This window comes from Artemia sp. Qi Xiang Cuo, chromosome 14, assembly GCF_049724085.1.
Source record: "Artemia sp. Qi Xiang Cuo chromosome 14, ASM4972408v1, whole genome shotgun sequence".
In the NCBI taxonomy this organism is placed as follows: domain Eukaryota; kingdom Metazoa; phylum Arthropoda; class Branchiopoda; order Anostraca; family Artemiidae; genus Artemia; species Artemia sp. Qi Xiang Cuo.
The window spans coordinates 16,520,660-16,542,089 of record NC_142807.1 but is presented as its reverse complement, the minus strand read 5'-3'; the positions used below and the strand labels follow the sequence as shown (position 1 = coordinate 16,542,089).

At 36.3% G+C, this 21,430-nt stretch overlaps 1 protein-coding gene across 2 annotated transcripts in view; it reads left to right on the top strand.

Moving 5' to 3' along the window:
• Positions 1-21,430, top strand: part of LOC148944210 (uncharacterized) — a 36,260-nt gene that overhangs the window by 10,233 nt on the left and 4,597 nt on the right. Inside the window, exons 1-3 of one of the 2 annotated variants that reach the window (XM_089100126.1) lie at positions 8,570-8,692; positions 17,169-17,243; positions 18,941-19,256. In XM_089100126.1, coding sequence (XP_088956252.1) covers positions 17,178-17,243; positions 18,941-19,256 — 382 coding nt within the window. In that variant the 5' untranslated portion in view covers positions 8,570-8,692; positions 17,169-17,177. Of the gene's footprint in view, positions 1-8,569; positions 8,693-17,168; positions 17,244-18,940; positions 19,257-21,430 lie in introns of those variants that run through there. The other variant, XM_089100125.1, reaches the window with a different exon arrangement.

Below are 21,430 nucleotides of genomic sequence, written 5' to 3'. Positions count from 1 at the left end.
AGCAAAAATTTTAAGTTTTTCTAGGTTATTTCTTGTTTTTGTTCGTTGTAACAGATGGCAGCGCGCATGCAAATGTATAGGACTGAGCAAGGCCGTATAGTGAGCTCCCCCAAAAATATTTGTCCGACTCCAAATTATCCGCTTAATCTGTCCAAAACGTCTAAATTTTACGCTTAATTTGTTTCTTTAAGACTTTGTCAGTCAAAGTTTTGTCAGCTAAGGGAACATTTTGGCAAGGGGGCACTCTCTTTCATAAACCACAAATATCAGGTGGCGGACGTCGTGCCAAGCATGGTGGAAGTGCGCGGTAAATGTGGTGTTCTGAGATATATACCAGGTGGCAGAAAATGGACACCTCTCTCTTTTTTTGGCTCTCTTGGGCCCAGTCTTCTCCCTAAATATCACGGTTTTGTAATGGTTGCCATCGGTTCTATGGCAATACTTTATAACATAAGTCAAATGAAAAAGTGTGAATAACTGGGCTTCAAAGCTCACTAGGCTGCAATTCGTTATTTTACAGATAGGCAATTCTTGACCTATTTATCTACTAAGTGGGGGGAGGGTTGCAAGATTTTTTTTTATTCATTTTGATGTTTAAATCACGTTCAATAGAGTACAATAATTAAGCCTATTCAATAAGTTATTGCAGTCATATATATATATATGTATATATATATATATATATATATATATATATATATATATATATATATATATATATACTTATAAATTGAAAGGAGCGTGATCCAAGAAATTATACACTCTACAACAGACTCTTTCGTAGGAATTTATTTTCGGGATAGAGGCCAAATTTTAATAGCACAGAAGAAACAGGTGAATTATATGAGACTTTTTTTAATCATGGTTTTGTTCCTTCTATATGATTAAATAAAAAAAACAAGTTTTTTAAACTGAAAGCAAGGAGCGACATTAAAACTTAAAACGAACAGAAATTATTCCGTATATGAAAGGGGCTTTCCCCTCTTCAACGCCTCGCTCTTTAAGCTTAAATTTGACTCTGTCTCACAACTTTATTTTTTTAAACAGTAAAAACTTTAGCGTAAAGAGCGAGGTGTTGAGGAGGGGAAAGCCCCTTTCATATACGGAATAATTTTGTTTTAAGTTTTAATGTCGCTCCTTACTTTCAGTTAAAAAACAAGTTTTTTTTTATTTAATTTTTGAACGTTTTTGAATTAATGCAGGTTTTGATTTTGGCTCACCGTGCATGAATAATTAAAACGAAATTTGTATATTAATTTTACTTTTTTTTGGTTAAATGGCTTTCTCGAAACTTGTTGAATTTTATTTACGAACGTTTTATTAATAATAAATATACGTAACTTATGAATTAACTTACGTAACGAACTTCTATATTCATATATTTTTAATACGTATATTAGGAGGTTTGCCTCCTAGTCAATACCTCGCTCTTTACGCTCAAGTTTGAATTTTGTTCCAATTCTATAAAAATGAACCCTTAATAACAAAGGCCGTTAATTAGAATAAATAGCTCTTATGAAAGTACTAAAAAATCTTTAGCTTAAAGAGCGAGGCATTGACTAGAAGGTGAACCCAATCATATAGCTAATATTTTTTTGTTCGTTTTAAGTTTTGATGTTGTTCCTTACTTTCAGTTGAAAAACTTGTTCTTTTATATTTAATTTCTGATTTTTTTTTTTAAATAATGATGGGACATCCGGCGCCCCCTTCATAGCAATGTCCCTTCCCCCATGAAAACTTCCTTCATGAAAAGATCCTCTCATATAACCCCCGACCCACCCCCACCCCCCACTACCAGAAAAAATTCCCCCTGAAAACATCTGTATGCTTCCCAATAACCAATACTAGGCTATTTGTTAACATTGAGTAAAGTTCATAACTTTTAGCGCTCCTCCTCGGGGCTTCGAAGGTTTTAGTCAACCTAAAAGACATACTTATAATATTTTCAACCATGCGGAACAAAATGGCTCTCTAAAATTTTTATCTGTTGACTCTGGGAAAAAAATGAGCGTGGGAGGGGGCCTAGTTGCCCTCCATTTTTTTTGGTCACTTAAAAAGGGCACTAGAACTTTTAATTTCCGTTCCAATGAGCCCTCCCACGATATTCTAGGACCACTGGGTCGATACGATCACCCCTGGGAAAAAAAAAAAAAAACCAAATAAACACGCATCCGTGATCTTTCTTCTGGCAAAAAATGCAAAATTCCTCATTTTTGCAGATAGGAGCTTGAAACCTCTACAGTAGGGTTCTCTGATACGCTGAATCTGATGGTCTAATTTTCATTAAGGTTCTATAACTTTTAGGGGGGTCTTTCCCCATTTTTTCGAAAATCAGCCAAATTTTCTCAGGCGCGTAACTTTTGATAGATAAGGTTAAACTTGATGAAACTTATATATTTGAAATCAGCATAAAAATCTGATTCTTTTAATGTATCTATTGTTATCAAAATTCCGTTTTTTAGAGTTTCGGTTACCATTGAGCCGGGTCGCTCCTTAGGCCTACTTACAGTTCGTTACCACGAACTGTTTGATTATTTGAAAATCCTGTCTTTGTCAAGGCTCATTATAGTAAGTCTTAACCAATGCTGTTTTTCCTACTATGCCAAGAAATCACGATCAATCGACAAAATTTGAGTGATTTTAAGGTGGGATTTAGCAAGGGGAGATTTTCCATGGAAAGATAAGTTTGTGGGGGAACTTTCCAGGGGAAATTTTACTCCAGATGAAGGAGATTTCCTGCTATTATTTGAAAGTCCGTAAAAATGTAATTAAAAACAATCCAACTGGAAGTAAGGAGCAACATTAGAACTGAAAACGAACAGAAATTATTCCATATATGACCCCCCCCCCCCCCGGTGAAAAGTAAATGGAAATAGCATGACAGTGTCGCTACCATGTGGTGCATCATGGTTTTCCTGGAATTTTTTGAAAAACTACCAGAAATAATAAAAATAATGAAATTAATTTTTTTTCAACTGAAAGTAAGGTGCAATATTTTGAAAGGGGCTGCCCCCTCCTCAATCCCTCGCTTTTTATCTTAAAGTATTTATTGATTTTAAAAGCAGAGTCGTGACACAGCGTCAAACTTTAGCGTAGAGAAGGAGGTATTTGTCAACTGAATCAAGTGAAGATTGGGCTAATTTTCATGGTGCTCTTGATTTTTAAAATTTGAGTTCTACTAGAATGCAATATTGATCGTTATTCACAGTTTGCATGTTGAAATATCCTTTGCTTTCAACTTTTCTTCGACTGCCCGTACTTCAAAAAGGAGAGACAATTGTAAAAGACCTTCAAATTTCAAAAAATGACGGGGTAAAAGTGTCCCTTGTCATCGCATTGTTTTCCCATAATTTTATGTAATTATTGTTTAGACTCCTTTTTTCACCATAAAGCATAAAACTCTATTTTATTTGAATTTTTATCAATTTAGATGGACACTCCTCTCCCCCCCGAAGAGAATTCCTGTGCATTGTAAGAGGTTGGGTCAGGCTAAAACGTCCGGAGGTAATACGCCCTTCACGGTCATTACCCCTAACAAATCCTCCGGCCTTTATATTTGTTTGGTATAATTATATTTACTTTTCATAGTATTTGGTAGTTTTTGACCATTTTGAAGAGGTTCATCCAGCTTAGATTGTCATACCCCTCCAAAAAATCTCATGAAGATCAATTTATATTGTCAACATGAAGTTTGTATCGCGAACATGACACAATAACCGGTTTTCACAGTTTTTATACCAGACAATTAGCTTCGGCTCGGTGGGAAACAACATTGTAGCTATATTGTAATTCAATATTTAGTTGGTATTTTGGTTAGGTCAGTTTCGGTTACATATTTAATAGAATGCGGTCTGGGTGACCCCCTTCTTTGGTGTAGTTTCCGTAATTTTGTTACTAAAATAGGTATATTTCATTATGATTAACCTATCTTTAATTCTTGAGTGTGTACTAGCTAATAAGGCAGTATCTATGATAATTATGTTGAATTTTGTAAAAACGATACAATTGTATTGGAAAGTTCAAAAATTTCAAAAGAATGCATAATTTTAGGTTTTATAGTATTGAATAGATCATTTAAAAGGTAAATTTGTAGATGTTGACCTAGTAAGGAATAGATTCATAAATCTTTTTTTCAAGCTGATTATTCATTTTATTATAGCATCTTATCTTGACATACTGCATATATAACATAAGGCTCTTCCGCAAAAATACTAGTCTACATAGGTCTTGAATTGAGGACATTCGGTTTTAACTTGTTTTATAGTTTGTTGTCACTGGCATGGATTCTACAAATGAAAATCCTGCAACTCAGGTATAGGCTCCACAAATTGGTACCTACCGGGAGGGGAGTTGTTAAAGAACCCGTAATATCCAATTAGATGTTGGGGGTTTACTAAGAACAACAGATTTTTGGTTTTGTTAAAAACATTTTTGTAAATGCCAGTGTGTATACTTGAATCACAGTTTATAGACAGTAAGCTTATCGCAGATCATTTCTGGTCATCGTGAACAAAAAGCTCCTCCCACTTCTTTCTGCCTTAGCTTGTTTAGCCTGTTTCTGAATATACCAGTAAGCTTATCGCAGATCATTTCTGGTCATCGTGAACAAAAAGTTCCTCCCACTTCTTTCTGCCTTAGCTTGTTTAGCCTGTTTCTTTCCACTCGCACCCCTGTCCGGGTTTTTATAATGGGAGAGATAGAGAATGATCATACTGCTATATTCTGTCTACTGTGACTTGAATTGAGGACATTTGATTTTAACTTGTTTTATACGTTGTTGTGACTAGCATGGATTGCGAAAATAAGAATCCTGCAACTTAGGTATAAGCTCCACAAATTGGTACCTACCGAGAAGGGAGGTGTTAACCAGCCCGTAATATCCAATTAGATGTTGGTGCTTTGCTAAAAACAACACATTTTCGGTTTTGTTCAAACGTTTATGTTGTCAATACAATAGACAAGTTGAACGTTGCGAATGTGGTCTGAATGCAGAAACTGCTTGTTGAGGATGAATTCGGTGGGGCTTTAAAAAGTACGTTATAAGACAAAATATTTGAATCTCTTATTTAGGGGTATTTTTGACATTTTGTTCCTAGTCTTATCATCTTGGGTTTTTCTTCTTGGAAAGTAAAGGTATATTTTCGTACAATAGCATAAACTTATCACTATAATCTAAATATCCCTTAAAGATGTTTAAACCACTGAAAAATTGACATGATTCAATCGTTTATTTCCAAATGTGTCTCCTATCCTCTGCAATCTTGGTTTGGAGAATTCAGTAAATCGTAAAAATCTTGAATTTTGTTGGCAATATAAGAAGTCACTTGAAATAGTGATAAATCACTAGAGGTGGAAACCCTGTATCCGATTCATTTGTTTTCTAAACTTACTATTGAAGATATGGCTTTAATAAAAACCAAACAGCGTTAAAAGTTAAAGACATGCACATACATACACCATTATATAGGATGGATGGGAAGTAGCGGTTTTAGGCGTCATAATCCGGGGGATAGAAGGTATACCGTAGGAGCATAAAAATATAGAAAAAAGGAATTTAATGTCATATTTCCGAAAACCGGGGACAGTGCGTCCCTGTCAAGGCCTAGAACTTCCACTTTGGAAGAGGTTCAGTCGCTGAGGTACCTATAAAATCAGCGAATTGTTTGAAAATTGGGGAAGGGGACGTAATACTAATGAGAATTCAAAGAGACATGTAGTCCCTCTCTCCGTTTTTGGTTGGAAAACAGGCATGCGTTTGAGTGTCATTTCCTGGGGAGGCAAAGCTGAAAAATAAGGCCATTGTGGCCGTACCCCGGCTTCCCTTTAACTACTACTTATGTGTTGGATCGGAATCTTCTGCCTGAGTGGCATTTACATAAATAATTTTTGAAAAGGAAATTACTTGTAGGCTATTTAATTACTTTAAAAGAAATGGAAGTGTTTCAATTAGTAATCTTTTGAAATATATCGCTCGAGTACATTAGTCTTTCATTGTTTATATGCAATTCATTTATTCCTTCACATTTTTGTAATTTTACTTTCAGGACAGAATTACCCTCAGGAATTTATTTTGGGTGAGATCAGTTACCTGGAAGCTCCCCGAAAATATCCTTGTTTTTCTTAAATTAACATTTAATATAGTATTTTAATGAGGAGAATTATGGTCGGGGGGGCGGAGGGGGCTGAACGCATTTTATTAAATACCTAACATAACCAAACCAAAATACCATCTCTACATATTAAATATTTAATAAAAAAAATACCTAAAACGTAGATTTCAACTGGGCCTGAGCTAATTTTCTTCGAATATTGACAGGTATAAACCGGTTATTGTCTGAACTGCAGATCCAAAATGTTGAGTGTTCTAAATAACGGTCAAGTACAATTTATCCCTACTTAAAAATGGGTTTATGCAAAGCTTGCAAGGACGAAAGTGGGCCTTGGAACTTGGACTCAGTTGGCATTCCGTAATTTTTTTTTCTTTATAAACTCCGCCCCTTTTTGACAAATTTGGTCCCCCTCCACTAAATAAATTGCTGAGCAAGAGCTTGACTCGGGGGGCTCTAAGCTGTTTCTCGTAGATGTACACGGATCAATCTGGTGAGTAACCACTTGCAATTTATTTCTCAATTTTCGGGTAAAAATGATTTATAGACAGATCTCCAGGGGTCGAAATGATAAATTTCATTGAAAAAGAAATAGGAATGTATGATACATGGTCTTCTCCCTGTTCTACTTTCGCAAGATATATATATATATATATATATATATATATATATATATATATATATATATATATATATATATATATATATATATATATATATATATATATATAAAATAAATAACCATACAGACCCTGCATTGAAAATATTCTAGCTTATTTGGATAATCTCTCAGCCTTTTATAAATCAGCTTAAAAAAAAACTCTGAAATTGAGTATTAATCTGTAAAATATTTCTAGTTCGAAAGCTGACTTAAGAGCCAAACTTTAAGGTAATATGGATCGTTGCGTACTTCTTTAGAAGAAACAGAATTTTCTCACAGCCTACAAATTAATATTCGATGTTCTTCCTTTAAAAGTTCTGGCTTAATTTTTTCGCATGATAGCACTGTAATTTGGCTTATCATGCCGGTATTGAATAAATACAGCCATTTTTAGTTTGAAAACACCACGTCTGTCCATCCCTTTAGTCTCGTAAGGTTTCTTTCTGTGTTTCCCCTAGTCTCGGTTGGGATGAGAGACCGTTAGTTCACAAAATCCATCTGACTAAGGCCAAGAGCCGATTTATGCAAGCATGAAAATTAAATTGGTTCTTTTTGCTTCAAAATTATGTACCCGCCCGGGTAAAGAGGACACAAATAAAACTGTATTGCTAAAAAGACAATTTCTTTGTTTAACCTTCATTTGCCCATTTTAACAGACGCTTCCTCATTTTAAAATAATATATTTATATATAATACATTTTCTACTTTTAGATGCAAGAGTTCTTAGCTAAGCACATTAAAAAAAAATTTTTAACTCCCTCTCACAAACAGCTCAGTCGTCTGTAACGTAGGCAAACTTAAATAAAAACTACTCAGAATTGCAAATAATAACCCCACGTAAGATGAAATATTCAAAATATCAAAGACATTAAAAATTAACATATTTTTTGCACTCTGGGGCCCATCTTAGCTCTATACGTACCTGAAAATCCTGATTTTCAAAGATTTTCTAGTGAAGTTTTTACAGCAGCAGCCTGCTATATTTGCAGTCTCGGCCTTTGGGGGTGGCAAGGGGTGCGACCACACCGGGACCCCACGCTAACAGGGCCAAATATGTTATGAATTTCAATCACGTGACTGATTTTGTGACTTCGTGAGGGGTCTCACAGAAAAAGCCGTGGAATGTAGGGCTAGGGTTTCCAAATGTGGGACACTAGCGTGATTCGTCCCCATCACCCTAGTGTTCATATATATATACCCTGAATCGTATATATGCAATGAATTCTCCACTATTTTGATAAAGTATTAATTCAATCCGGAGAATTCAATGCACATATACAACTCGGGGTATATATTTGCACATTAAGGGGGAGAGGGTAAATTTCCAACACAAATGCATGTTACATTTGGACTCATGATGGAATTCTTACTCTAAAGGTGTGTCTGTTTCTTAGCTATATGATTAGTGAGTTAATCAGGGGCATAATTCGTTATGGGGCGGTCAACTGTCCCCCCAGACCCCATTTTGCCCCCCAGCTGAAATTTAGTTTCTTCTAAAATCTTCTCAAAACTAAGATAAGCCTACAAAATTCAAACATCCACAAAAACGGGTCAGTTTTTCTGTAGTATATCTTTTCCTTTGTGGTATTATCTGGCTCATTTTTTAGTTTTCGCTGTCATTTTCTCTTAATTTGGGAAAATTGGCTCCAAATTCCCGCCCCCGAGATTTTGACGAAATTACGCCACTGGAGCTAACCCGAAAATTCAATGTTCCTAGTCGAAAGGCCAAAGATTGCCCTTTTCGGCCAACCGTCTAGGGCTAAACGGAAAGCAGGTCCTCCGTGGTTGGGGTGAGAGGATGTCGTAAAGAAAGATTTAAGGGAAATGGACACTTCCTAGGAGAGTGAAAAGAGGGAGGCGTTGAATAGATTAGGATGGAGGAGCTTGCGTAGCTGTGTTTGGCCTCAGGCGGCTTGGTGCTGCGGTGAGTTGTTAGTACTAGCCTAGTAGTAGTATTTTGTAGATTTTAAGATATCTAGAAGAGTACATTTATATCGTCTAATAATTTTTCATAAAATATTGTAGCTTCTGATATTTACGTAGGAAATGGCACGGACTATTATTAACATCAACAAAGACGGGATAAGTATATGTATTTCCAGGCTTACCCTTTTTAGTAATTTTTTTCATCCTATGAATTGGTAATCAAACGAATTTCTATCCAGTATCTATAAAAGAAAAGGTTAACGCCTGTTACAGCTACTCAAAATTTGTTGTATCATAATATGTTTTGATTTTGGACAATTGTTCTATTAATTGATGACGACAGTATATTGTAATTTTCAACAATTTTGGAGATAACCACTTCGTAAAAAATACTAACAAAATTTCATTACTAATTTAATTCGCGGATCTTGCTTGGCAAACCCGGGCCTTACTGCGAAACACCTGAAATTTACCATTTAAAGAAAAAACCGGTTGTTGAGAAATTAATTTGAAAATCAATACAGTTACACAAAGTAGTGACGTCAGATGGAAGAATCTAGAGCAGAATGGAAAATTTACATCCACTTGATTTTATAATGACCTTGTTTTTTATGCTTCACCTGCGATTTACTACATTTGTATACATAAGATTTCTGACGAATTATTCATTTAATCGTACGATGATTGGTGGTTCCATATTCAGATGCATGCCCAGAACTAACCACTGTGGGAGCGTGGTAGTTCAGGCACTTAAGTAGGTGGAGTGGGGTATTCAGATTGTGCCCCTCTGATTTTTATGGTCTGTTCTATAGTTGTCTACTGGTCTCATATTTTTTGTTGTTGTTGTTTTTTGCTGATTTTACGGATTTGGACAAACTAAAAAACTAAAATCATACCAAAGAGTTGGGGTACCTTATAAGAGTGGAAACTGACGCTAGTGTCTGACGCCTGTGTGGCATTTTTTCAAGCTTTGTAATCATTTTTCTGTAAAAAAAACTGCGATCAGGCACTTACCAACTACACAAATTAAATTAGTCGTTTTCATTATTGCACTGAAAGAATTCAGAAGTACCGTCAAGCGCTAGATGGCGATGAGTTTTTTTTGTTGACACTGGCGCCAGTTCCCACTCTTGTAAGTTAAGTTTGTAACTAAGTTTGTAATCCTGAACAGTCCTGATAAGGAAAAAGTTATTCCTGGCAAGAAGGAAGGTATTTACTGAAAAGAGAATCTGACGGTTCGGACGGAGGGAGAGGTGGGTATATATTCAAAAAATAGGTGAATTATATGTGATTTTGAGTAGGAAAGGGCCATTAAGCCCCTACATTGTGTTCGTACCTAGTTTATCTTAGTCATGCAGTCAGTATTTTTCGAGAGCAGTCTTCCTCTTTTTAGAGGGGGGACTACTTTGAAAAAATGTATTCTGTAGCCATTATGGAAGCAAATTTCACGAATTTATATGACTTCGTATTTAAAACGGGTGTTTATACTGGGCACCCCCTTGGGTAAGCACCACACCCAAAAAAGCTATCCTCTCCCATGCATCACTCTTGAGAAAGTGGACCTTCCAATCATTGTCGTATCGAGCATTTCTGTTTAGAGGGGGGAGGATATAATACAAAACTGATCAGAAATTTGTTTTAATGCTTTTTTTGTTACGTTTTTACAAGTGGGACATTAATTGGGGAGGAGGGGTCGAAAGCTATACAAGATGTACATATTCGATTTTGGATTAAGGATAGACTCGGTATTTCGACTCGGGTATTTTTTTTTGCATTCTGCTTCGTTATATTTACACCGAATCTGAGATTGAAATGACTTCCTTGTATACGCGAGGCAAACCAGTTATGATTTGTTTGAGAAGATTGTGATTTTTCTTTTTTCGTTATGTAGTTAGTGTAAAACGTAAGAAGGGTGACAAATCAGTGGAACGACAATGCAAGTTAGACAGTATTACGATATGATTTTGAGAAGTATAATAGAATATCCTAAAGTGTGGGGGTGGGGGGGGGGGGTTGGAAAGTGTATTTTTGGGTCACAACTTTGGGATTTTTCCAGGAGAAGGGGAGGGGCTCTGGAATAACGTAGAAGAGGGGCCTTCTCTCTACCACGCGTAGGTATGGCTCAAATTATTCGGATCTATCTATTGAATTATTTCTTCTGTTATTTGTTCAACCCGTTTGTATTGTACTTCTCTTGATTTCATGTATCTGTCTGGATTGGCCTATCGTATTAAGTTAAATTAGCAACATACCAGGAGCAGCTGTCTTCTTAGTGATATGCCAACTAAGCAGCTGTCTTCTCGCTGAAAAAGTAACTATCGAGTTTTGGTCCTTTTTTTCTCTTTCTATTTTTTCCAGTTAGATAACACTTGTGATTTATATGCAAACTTTTCATTTCTTCAAATAACTGTCTTTTAATCTTTTTTTTTACTTTTGATGTATTGCTTAAGCCTTAATATAATACTCAATAAACTTGTTTATTGATTAATTAAAACACTTCTTCCAGAAAATAAGTTTTCAAAGAAAAGTAAAGAACTCCATTAAACGAAAAATGAGCAAAAATAAAATCAAATAATCTACCAAGCGTGAAACAACCACATATCAGCATTGATAAATAAATAAAACCAAAAACGAACAGAAATTACAATAAATATCCGAGTCAAACTCAAAACGATCAGAAATTAACATAAGTTGGGCGCAAAACCCCTATGCCTTCCCAAGGCCAGAACAAAATTTACATTTTACTGAAAAAATACAAATGAATGTGCATTGTCAGTTTAATATACATATACTGATATTTAGCAATCAAAATGTTAATATTATTTGATTTATTAAAATTATAAAAGTAAAAACATTTATATTTTTTCAGTAAAGTGCAAATTTTGTTCTGGCCTTAGGAAGGCATAGGGGTTTTACGCCCAACTTATGTTAATTTCTGCTCGTTTTGAGTTTGACTCGGTTATTTATTATAATTTCTGTTCGTTTTGGGTTTCATTTTTTTATCGATGCTGATTTGTGGATGTTTCACTCTTGGTAGATTATTTGATTTTAGTTTTGCTCATTTTTTGTTTAATGGAGTTCTTTACTTCTCTGAAAAACTTATTTTCTGGAAGAAGTTTTTTTTAAATTAATTTCTGTTCGTTTTATATTGACAAAGTCTTTTCAGGGAAAAAGAAAATAATACTTTACATCTTTTCGTTTTTAAGACTTTATAGTTTGGCCTGCTATTTGTATGCTGGACAAAAATTTCCAGCAATTTTTAACAACATACACCCTTTTAAAAATCTAGACACAAATAGTCCTGTTTAATTTAGTTTCATACCTCCTCTAGTTGACCTGAAATGGTAAACTTGATACCATTGAGCCCTTTTTCAAGTTTCTATGACAAAGATTTCAATAAAAACCTTATATGCCCCTAGGGCATAACTTATAATACTTGCCCTGAGGGTTGTGGGGGAGTGTCCTCCTCAAAAATATGTTTTCTATCTGGAAATCCCTGAACAAAATGGCTATCTCAAAATTTGTATTGAATGTGTTTGGGGGAATGATGTGTGTGGGTGTGGGGGGGGGGGTAGTTGCCCTCCAATCACTTTCGATTATTAAAAAGCGCACTAGCCCTTTGAATTTCCAGTCGAATGAGCTTTTATTGAAGTTTCTACGACAACGCCTTCTTTAAAAACCTTATATACCCCCAGGGCATAACTTAAAACCCTTCCCCTGAGGGATGTGGGGGAGTCTCCTCCTCAAAAACATATTTTCTATCTGAAAATCAACTACGCTGAACAGAATGGCTATCTGAAAATTTTGATTGGATGTGTTTGGGGGAATGAAGGGCGAGGGGGGGGGGGCTAATTGCCCTCCAATCACTTTCGACTATTAAGAAGGGTTCTAGCCCTTTGAATTTCCAATTGAATGAGCCTGTTTTGAAGTTTCTACGACAACGCCTTCTATAAAAAATCTTATATGCCCCCAGGGCATAACTTAAAACCCTTGCCCTGAGGGTTGGGGGTAGTGTCCTCCTCAAAAACATATTTTCTACCTGAAACTCAACTACGCTGAACAAAATGGCTATCTCAAAATTTTGATTGGATGTGTTTGGGGGAATTATGGGCGTGGGGGGGGAGGCTAGTTGCCCTCCAATCACTTTCGACTGTTAAAAAGTGTACTAGCCTATTGAATTTCCAATCTAATGAGCCTGTTTTGAATTTTCTACGACAACGCCTTATATAAAAACCTTATATGCCCCCAGGGCATAACTTAAAACCCTTGCCCTGAGGGTTGTGAGGGAGTTTCCTCCTCAAAAACATATTTTCTATGTGGAAAACAACTACGATGAACAACATGGCTATCTCAAAATTTTGATTGGATGTGTTTGGGGGAATGATGGGTGTGGGGGGGCTAGTTAGCCCTCTTATCACTTTCGACTATTAAAAAGGGTATTAGCCCGTTGAATTTCCAATCGTATGAGCCTGTTGAAGTTTTTACGACAACGCCTTCTATAAAAAACATTATATGCCCCCTGGACATAACTTAAAACCCTTGCCCGGAGGGCTGTGCGGGAGTTTCCTCCACAAATACGTATTGTCTATCTGGAAATCAACTACGCTCAACAAAATGGCTCTCTCATAATTTTAATTGGATGTATTTGTGGGAATGATGGGCGTGTCTTGGCGGGGGCTAGTTGCCCTCCAATCACTTTCGACTATTAAAAAGGGTACTAGCCCTTTGAATTTCCAATCGAATGAGCCTGTATTGAAGTTTCTACGACAACGCTGTCTATAAAAACCTAATATGCCCCAAGGGCAGAACTTAAAACCCATGTCCTGAGGGTTTTGGGGGAGTTTCCTCCTCAAAAACCTATTTTCTCTCTGAAAATGGACTATGTTGAACAAACTCGCTATCTCAAAATTTTGGCTGGATGTTTTCGGGGAAATGATTGGCGTGGGGGGCGCTAGTTCCCCTCCAATCTGTTTCGACTATTAAGAAGGGCACTAGCCCTTCGAATTTCCAATCGAATGAGCCTGTTTTGAAGTTTCTATGACAACGCTTTCTATAAAAACCTTATATGCACCCAGGGCATAACTTAAAACCCTTTCCTTGAGGGTTGTGGGGGAATGTCCTCCTCAAAAACATTTTCTATCGGGAAATCAATTACGCTGAACGAAATGGCTATCTCAAAATTTTGATTGGTTGTGTTTGGGGCAATCATGGGTGTGGGGGGGGGGCGAGTTGCCCTTCAATCCCTTTCGACTATTAAAAAGGGTACAAGCCACTCCAATTTCCAATTGAATGAGCCCTTTTCGAATTTTCTATGATGACTCCTTTGATACGAAGTGCCCTGGTATGGAGGAAAAAAACAAAACAAAAAACAACACATTGCACCTACATCATTCTTTACTTAGGTAGCACTAGCGCGCTGCCTATGAAAAGGTGGGCGTGAGCGGGGGCTAGCTACCGTCCAATCACTTTCAACTATTAAAAAGGGCACTAGCCCTTTGAATTTCCAATCGAATGAGCCTTTCTTTTGAAGTTTCTATGACAAAGCCTTCTATAAAAACCTTATATACCCCCAGGCCATAAAAACCCTTGCCCCGAGGGTTGTAGGGGAGTTTCCTCCTCAAAAACATATTTTCTATGCGGAAATCAACTACGCTGAACAAAATGGCTATCTCAAAATTTTGATTGAATGTGTTTGGGGGAATGATTGGCGTGGGGGTTGGGGGCTAATTGCCCTCCAATCACTTTTGATTATTAAAAAGGGCACTAGCCCTTTGATTTTCCAATCAAATGAGCCTTTTTTGGAGTTTTTATGAAAACGCCTTCTATAAAAAACCTTATATGCCCCCAGGGTATAACTTAAAACCTTGCCCCGAGGGTTTTAGGGGATTGTCCTCCTCAAAAACATGTTTTCTACCTGGAAATGAACTACGCTGAACAAAATAGCTATCTCAAAATTTTGATTGAATGTTTTTGGGGGAATGACGGGTGGGGGGGGGCTAGTTGCCCTCCAATCACTTTCAACTATTAAAAATGGCACGAGCCATGTGAATTTCCAATCGAATGAGCTTTTTTTGAAGTTTCTACGACAACGCCTTCTATAAAAACCTTGTATGCCCCCCGGGGCATAGCTTAAAACCCTTGCCCCGAGGGTTTTGGAGGAGTGTCCTCCTCAAAAAGATATTTTCTATTTGGAAATCAACTACGCTTAAGAAAATGGCTATCTCAAAATTTTGGATCGGATGTGTTTGGGGGAATAATGGGCGTGGGGGGGGGGGCTAGTTGTCCTCCAATTCCTTTCGACAATTAAAAAGGGCATAAGCCACTCCAATTTGCAATCGAATGAGCCCTTTTTGAACTTTCTACGACAACTCCTTCGATACGAAGTGCCCGGGTATGGAGAAAAAAAAAAACACATTGTGCCCACGTCGTTCTTTAATTAGGCAGCGTTAGCGCGCTGCCTATGATATTCAGTTTGAAGGCACCACCAGGGATGGACGAGTGACGATGAATCCCCTGGGAAACAAGAAATAATAATTATAAGAATGTAATAAAACAAAAAAAGAAAAGCATTTCCATTTCAATCCTGGTAGAATTCCCCCCCCCCCTCCGTGGAAAATTTTCTGGTGGCGCTCTTGGTTCTGTTATTGCTTATCCCAGTCACTATTGAAAGACTCTCAGTTTGAGTTGATAATTACCTTTTTGGCTTTTTTTCTTCCAAAACATTGTGAGTTTTGTAATAATATGTATGGTTTGCATAGCATTTTAGCTCTTTGACAAATTTTTACCTCCTTCCAAATTGTCGGGCCCCTTGAAACAGTGGCGGATCTAGGGGGAGGGTGAGGGGGGCAACCCCACCCCTTAACGTAGTCTAAAGTAGTGTAGTTTACTTAAATAACGGAAGTTTGCGTTAATTAAACTTACTCCTAACGCAAGTTTATCGGATCAACCTATTTTGCACACACCCCCCTTCCCCCCCCCCCTGCTGAAAATCCTGGATCCGCCCCTGCCTTGAAACAAGTTTGCGTGCTGTAACATGCCGAAGGAATGAATTTCACTCTGAATAAGATTGAACCTGGAGTGTAAAATCACTTGATCAGAGGCAACGCTATAGCGTAGCTTATAGTAAAGGCCATGAGTCTTCAATATTTTTTTTTTCAGAGACACCTCCTATGGAAAGGGTGGTTGTGTAAACTTTGGAGGGGGTTCGTTCGATTAGAAATCAGAAGATCACACCAAACATTGACAAGTATCTTCTCTAAAAATAAGGATTAATAAAAAAAAGCCATGAAACAAAAAAAATAGCAACAGATTCCAACCGAATATTAAAGTTTGGAAATAAAATGTTAAATCTTCATCAAATTTGGGATTAACACAACAAAAATGAAAGAGAAATAAAATTTTTTTTATTGCTACCAATCTTCGCAAAATTCTTAAACAAATTGATATTTGAAAAGGTTGGACGTTTCTTAAAATATCTTTGCTTGTCAAAAAATAATTTTAATTTTTTTGATAATTGAAATTAGTCAATTGGACTAAATCCCTATTATGAGCCCCATGGACATAGGGAAGAAAAAAAAAATACTTTGGGATCTAAGCCCCAATGTATTTGCCGTCTGTCACTGATTGGAAGATTTACTAAACACGAAAAAAGATAAAAAAAAAAAAAAATTCAAGAATGCTTTTATCTCAATTGGAACAAAAATATGAAGATTAATTTTTCTATCTTTCTACTGTCGACTCTCGAATTCAGTGGATAAGTCGTCGTTTAGTTTTCACTTTACCTCCACAAGCCAAAGTTTACCTCTGTATCTCGAAGTTTTATCCAACGGACCATTGTTAGTTGAATCCCCAGTAGGATGCAACGTGTGAACTTTGACATATTTTGTATCAGATTCTGTTAATGTGCAGGTGTTAATTTCCTAGTAAACTAAATTTATTATTGACATTTGAAAGTCAAGTCTTGACATTAATAGAGTTATTCTTAATTTTGTAGTAGCTGTATGGAGTAAATTTAGCGACTCTGTACCTCTTTAACTCAAATTTTCATTTGCCTTACCTCTATAAGCTGAACTATGCATATGTCGGACTACATATGTAGAGAAAGAAGGGTTGTTTCATTTAAAAGGGGGCCAGTTTTTCATTGAATTTGCCTTTTTTCTAGTTCAACCCAGGCCAACTTTGTACTGGAATTTGACTTGAAATATTTCTTGAAAATAAAAATTGCTGATTAATTATTACTCACGGAGAAACTTAAGCTTTGATCCCATTGAATTGCATATTAAGCTAAGCCAATTTTCTTAAAAATTTTCTACTTTTTTGATGAGGTCGCAAGACGCTACGCTGTCAGTGGCGCTAGTAGTTTTTAATCTCTGTCTTCTCATCTTAAATCGCCGGGATCCGACCCTCACAAGTTTCCCATTTTCTTTGGTTAGATAATTTAATTCTGACTGTATAATCATTTCTATTTGGTTCAGGTTGTCGACATGCAGCTCGCTTTGGAAGTCATATCGCTGCTGGAAGTCACTCCTATCACGCGTGAGGCCCTTGAGGTGAGCATTTATTCGCTTTAACAATATATACATTTGTGCTTACCCCAAGCTTCCTAGAGGACACCATTCCCCTTACATGATGCCTTTCTTTGTAATATATATATATATATATATATATATATATATATATATATATATATATATATATATATATATATATATATATATATATATATATATATATATATATATATATATATATATAATATATATATATATATATATATATATATATATATATATATATATATATATATATATATATATATATATATATATATATATATATATATATATATATATATATATATATATATATATATATATATATATATATCTGCTACTGGTAAACATTTTGGACTTTCTTGAAATAAGCCTCCATTTTCAATTGCGTATAAAATGTTGCTTAGAAATTTATTTAGGCTATATAAGTATGATAAGGGATTTGCATTAATAGCAATTCATGTTAGAAAGCATCTTGGGAAATGAAGGTTCCCCGTACAATCTGTATTTTGCAATTAAACTTTGAGTGGTAACCCTAATTTCGATGTCAAAAGAAATCTTTTCACAATTTAGAAAAAGTGTACAAAAAAAGTTTAAAAATGTCTTTAGGTTTTGTGCGGATGAAGGATGACAGATTGCCGAAGATTGTTCTTTTCGGCAACCGTCTAGGGCTAAACTGAAAGCAGGTCGTCCTCGTCTGGGGTGGGAGGACGTCTTAAAGAAAGATTTAAAGGAAATGGGAACTTCGTAGGAGGGTGTAAAAAGGGAGGTTTTGAGTAGATTTGAACGGAGGAGGAGTGTGTGTGGCTGTTTGCTTCGGGTGGCTTGGTGCTGCGATGAGTTGTTAGTAGTAGTAGTAGTAGTAGTAGGCGCTGGTGAAGGGAAGCACCGAAATTTCATTTATTCCTTACCCATATCCTCTGTCCTGATTGGCGGGATCTATTTCAACCTAAATTAGAAGTCTATAATTACCAAAGGAAAAACAGTTCGTCCTAGTATTGGCTAGGATGAGGTCATAAGGAAGGATTTAATGGAAATTGCAACTTTTTGGAAAGGTGTAAAAAGGGAAGCTTTAAATAGATTAGGATGGAGGAGGAGCATGGGTAGTTGGGTTGAGGCGGCCCAGGTAGCTTGGTAGTAGTATTGACTACTAATACTACTGACTTGGTCAGTAGTATTAGTAGTAGTTAGTATTCGTCGGTGGAGTAGGCCTAAAGATAATATTGTAATTGGTTAGGAGCATGCATGCCTTTTTGAGGAGGTACGGGGGAAGTGGAGGCTTTCGATTTTTAACTCCTCATTCGTAACATGGAGGCCTACTTAAGAGGTAGCTATCCACTACAATTGTCGTTAACTTCCCTTTACCCCTCGCTTATAGTTGATTGAGAAAGGGGGACAAATTTGAAATTTCACCTTTTTGTCCCTTACTAATATCCTTTAGTCCTGCTTAAAAGGAAACTGTTGGTATTAGCAATAAATATGATAACGTGACTTTTTGCAAAGGTGCATACCTTTTTAAGGAGGGAGCGGGGGGGGGGACAAAATTTCAATTTTTATTCCTTATCTTTATGATTGAGGCCTTCTTAAAACTAGAATACCCGCTACTATTATCATTAACTTTCCCTTGCTCTTTGTTTAAAGTTGATTAAATGATATTTAATTAATTGGAATCATTAATGATTTTCTATTTTCAGGCCACCCGATTGGGAAAGCATATTAATGAATTACGAAAGAAAACGACGAATGAAAATTTGGCTAAACGGGCCAAAGACCTTATTCGCAAATGGCGAGACATGTTCGCAAAATCGCCACACGAAAATGGCATAAAAACAATTCCATCATCGCCAATGCTCCAGCGACCTCCTCCAGATACGGTCGTGTCGGTGGTCCTTAGTCCAGCTCTTCGTCGACCTGCTTCTAGTCCTGCTTTGAACAACAAATTTGGTGTCAGTCCTCCAAGTGATTCCCTAGGGTCCAGTGCGAGTCTTAGTCCCGGTCTTACGATTTCAGGTATGTAATTGATAACCCTGCACTAAAAAGTAAGTTATTCTGGGGCACAATTGAAGACCTTGTATTGTTAGACTACAAATGTCGGCAAAACTACATTGAAAAATCCGGAGTGATTGAAATTTATAATATAGCTTCGCCTTTTTTTACTTTTTTCGTCTCTATCCACTTACCATAGTCAAATACTGCTTAGAAATGCAGCTGGCAGATGGTAAGTGGTTGCTACTACCGGTGTAGACTCAAAAGTTGAAATGAAACTAAAGGATAGCTTTTAATTTGAAAATAATTATAATTAAATTAAATATATTAAATAGGATAATGTGAAGCATTCACATTTGTTTTTGCTTCTAGTCTGGTGAATTGAATTAAAATCAGTTGACCAAAAGTTAATGTCACTTACCACAGTAACTAAGCTTCCCAAGGTTAAAGATTGAGACAGACTCCTTGACTGGAAAAGTAAGCTATTTGAAAATTGGCCATGCTTCTGCCATCAAAATTAACTTACCTCAATACACCACCATAATAATTTGGCCTAAGTCATGATTTTGATTTTTTTTTTTAAAACACTGTTCATTTCATGGATATACAATGATTTCATGGATATTTCATACAATATTTCATGGATATTCATTTTTCAATACAAAGACATAAGGGAAGTTTTTAGGTTGTTTAAAGGAATGTTTATGAAATTTGAATTTGATGCTAAAATCCTTATCGGTGGGGGGGGCAAACCTGGGTCTTAAGGGGGCAGTTGTCCCCTCCCCCTGTCCCATGGCAAATTAAGCCCCTGATAAAAAAAAATTACTAAAGTAGTGATAAATCACGAGAGGTGGCAACCCTGCTTGTTTATTTCACGGATACATGGAAAACTCTGTTTCTGTGGTGCGATTAATACAAAATGTGTATTTCTCCAGTGCTTTTCGAAAACTTCATCATTGGAACTTTCTTACATTTTATTATGTTCTTGTAGTAACTCATTTCAGTATTTGCTTTGTCAAATAATTTAAATTAAGAAAATAAGTTAACATTCAACTGTAAACATATTTTTGGCATTCATCCTTACGTTTTTGGAATATCCCTACGAATGTTAAAATATATCTACTGATGACTCATCTCAACACCAAGCCACCTACAACAAACACAACTACCAACGATCCTCCGATACCCCACTCGTCAGTACTTCACCCCACTTCCTCCTATGAAATTACTTCCCTTAGGTCTTTTCTTATGAAAACCTGTTTTATTCTGTTTGACCACGTCCTGCTTTTAGTTTGGCCTCAAAATGCACGATTGCCAAACCATGATGCACAAAAAATATGATTTGCCAAAAAAACACGGTTTTGGCAGGCTATAATCTTTAAAGTGTGACCTATATTAACCTTTCTTCCATTATAGCCTTAGACAGTAGAATTAAGCAATATTTCTCATACACCTTGTTGTTTGACATCTGGTCAGTTAATCAAGTATCTAAGGTACTTAACCCTTTATGAAGAAGTTAATGAACTTCTAATGGAGAAGTTAATGAAGAATTAATTTTTTCAATTTAATGAAGCCTCCATGTTTGACAGCCATTTTAATGTCATTAAAATTTTATGTCATTAAAAAATGTCGTCACTTCTAATATTCTAGTCATAATGATACCTATTTTGCCAACAACAACAACAACAAAAAAACACACATCGCGCTGGATAAAATTGTTTATGACTCCTTCTCAACCTGTTCCGGGATGATCTGCTTATCGTTTAGCCCCATGTGAAAGGGCTAAGAGCCCAAATCTTTTTGGCAATTTATCATCCCTCATTTTTAATATGCGGCTTAGCCACAAGACCCTTTCTTCAATTGTTGCCTTAGAAAGTGGAATCGAACCACCTTTATCGTATAGCTTATTGTTTGATATATTCAAACGAGTAAATAAAACTATCCTTCGACATTTCCTCCAAAAAAATATCTTCCTTAAGCTTTCGAAGTGTCCATTTTTCCAGGGCTGTGGAATCGGAGTCCACGTGAACAACAAGGAAAATAATTTTTTTGCATAGGTAGCACTGATGTGTCCTCATTTTGTTTCCTTCCCTGCTGCTAACGGGACACTGGAACAGCATAGAGAGCTGTTATTAAACAGCTCTCTAAGGGCTCATATTAAAGAAAATTGCTATAGTTACTCGCTTTTGTAATTAACA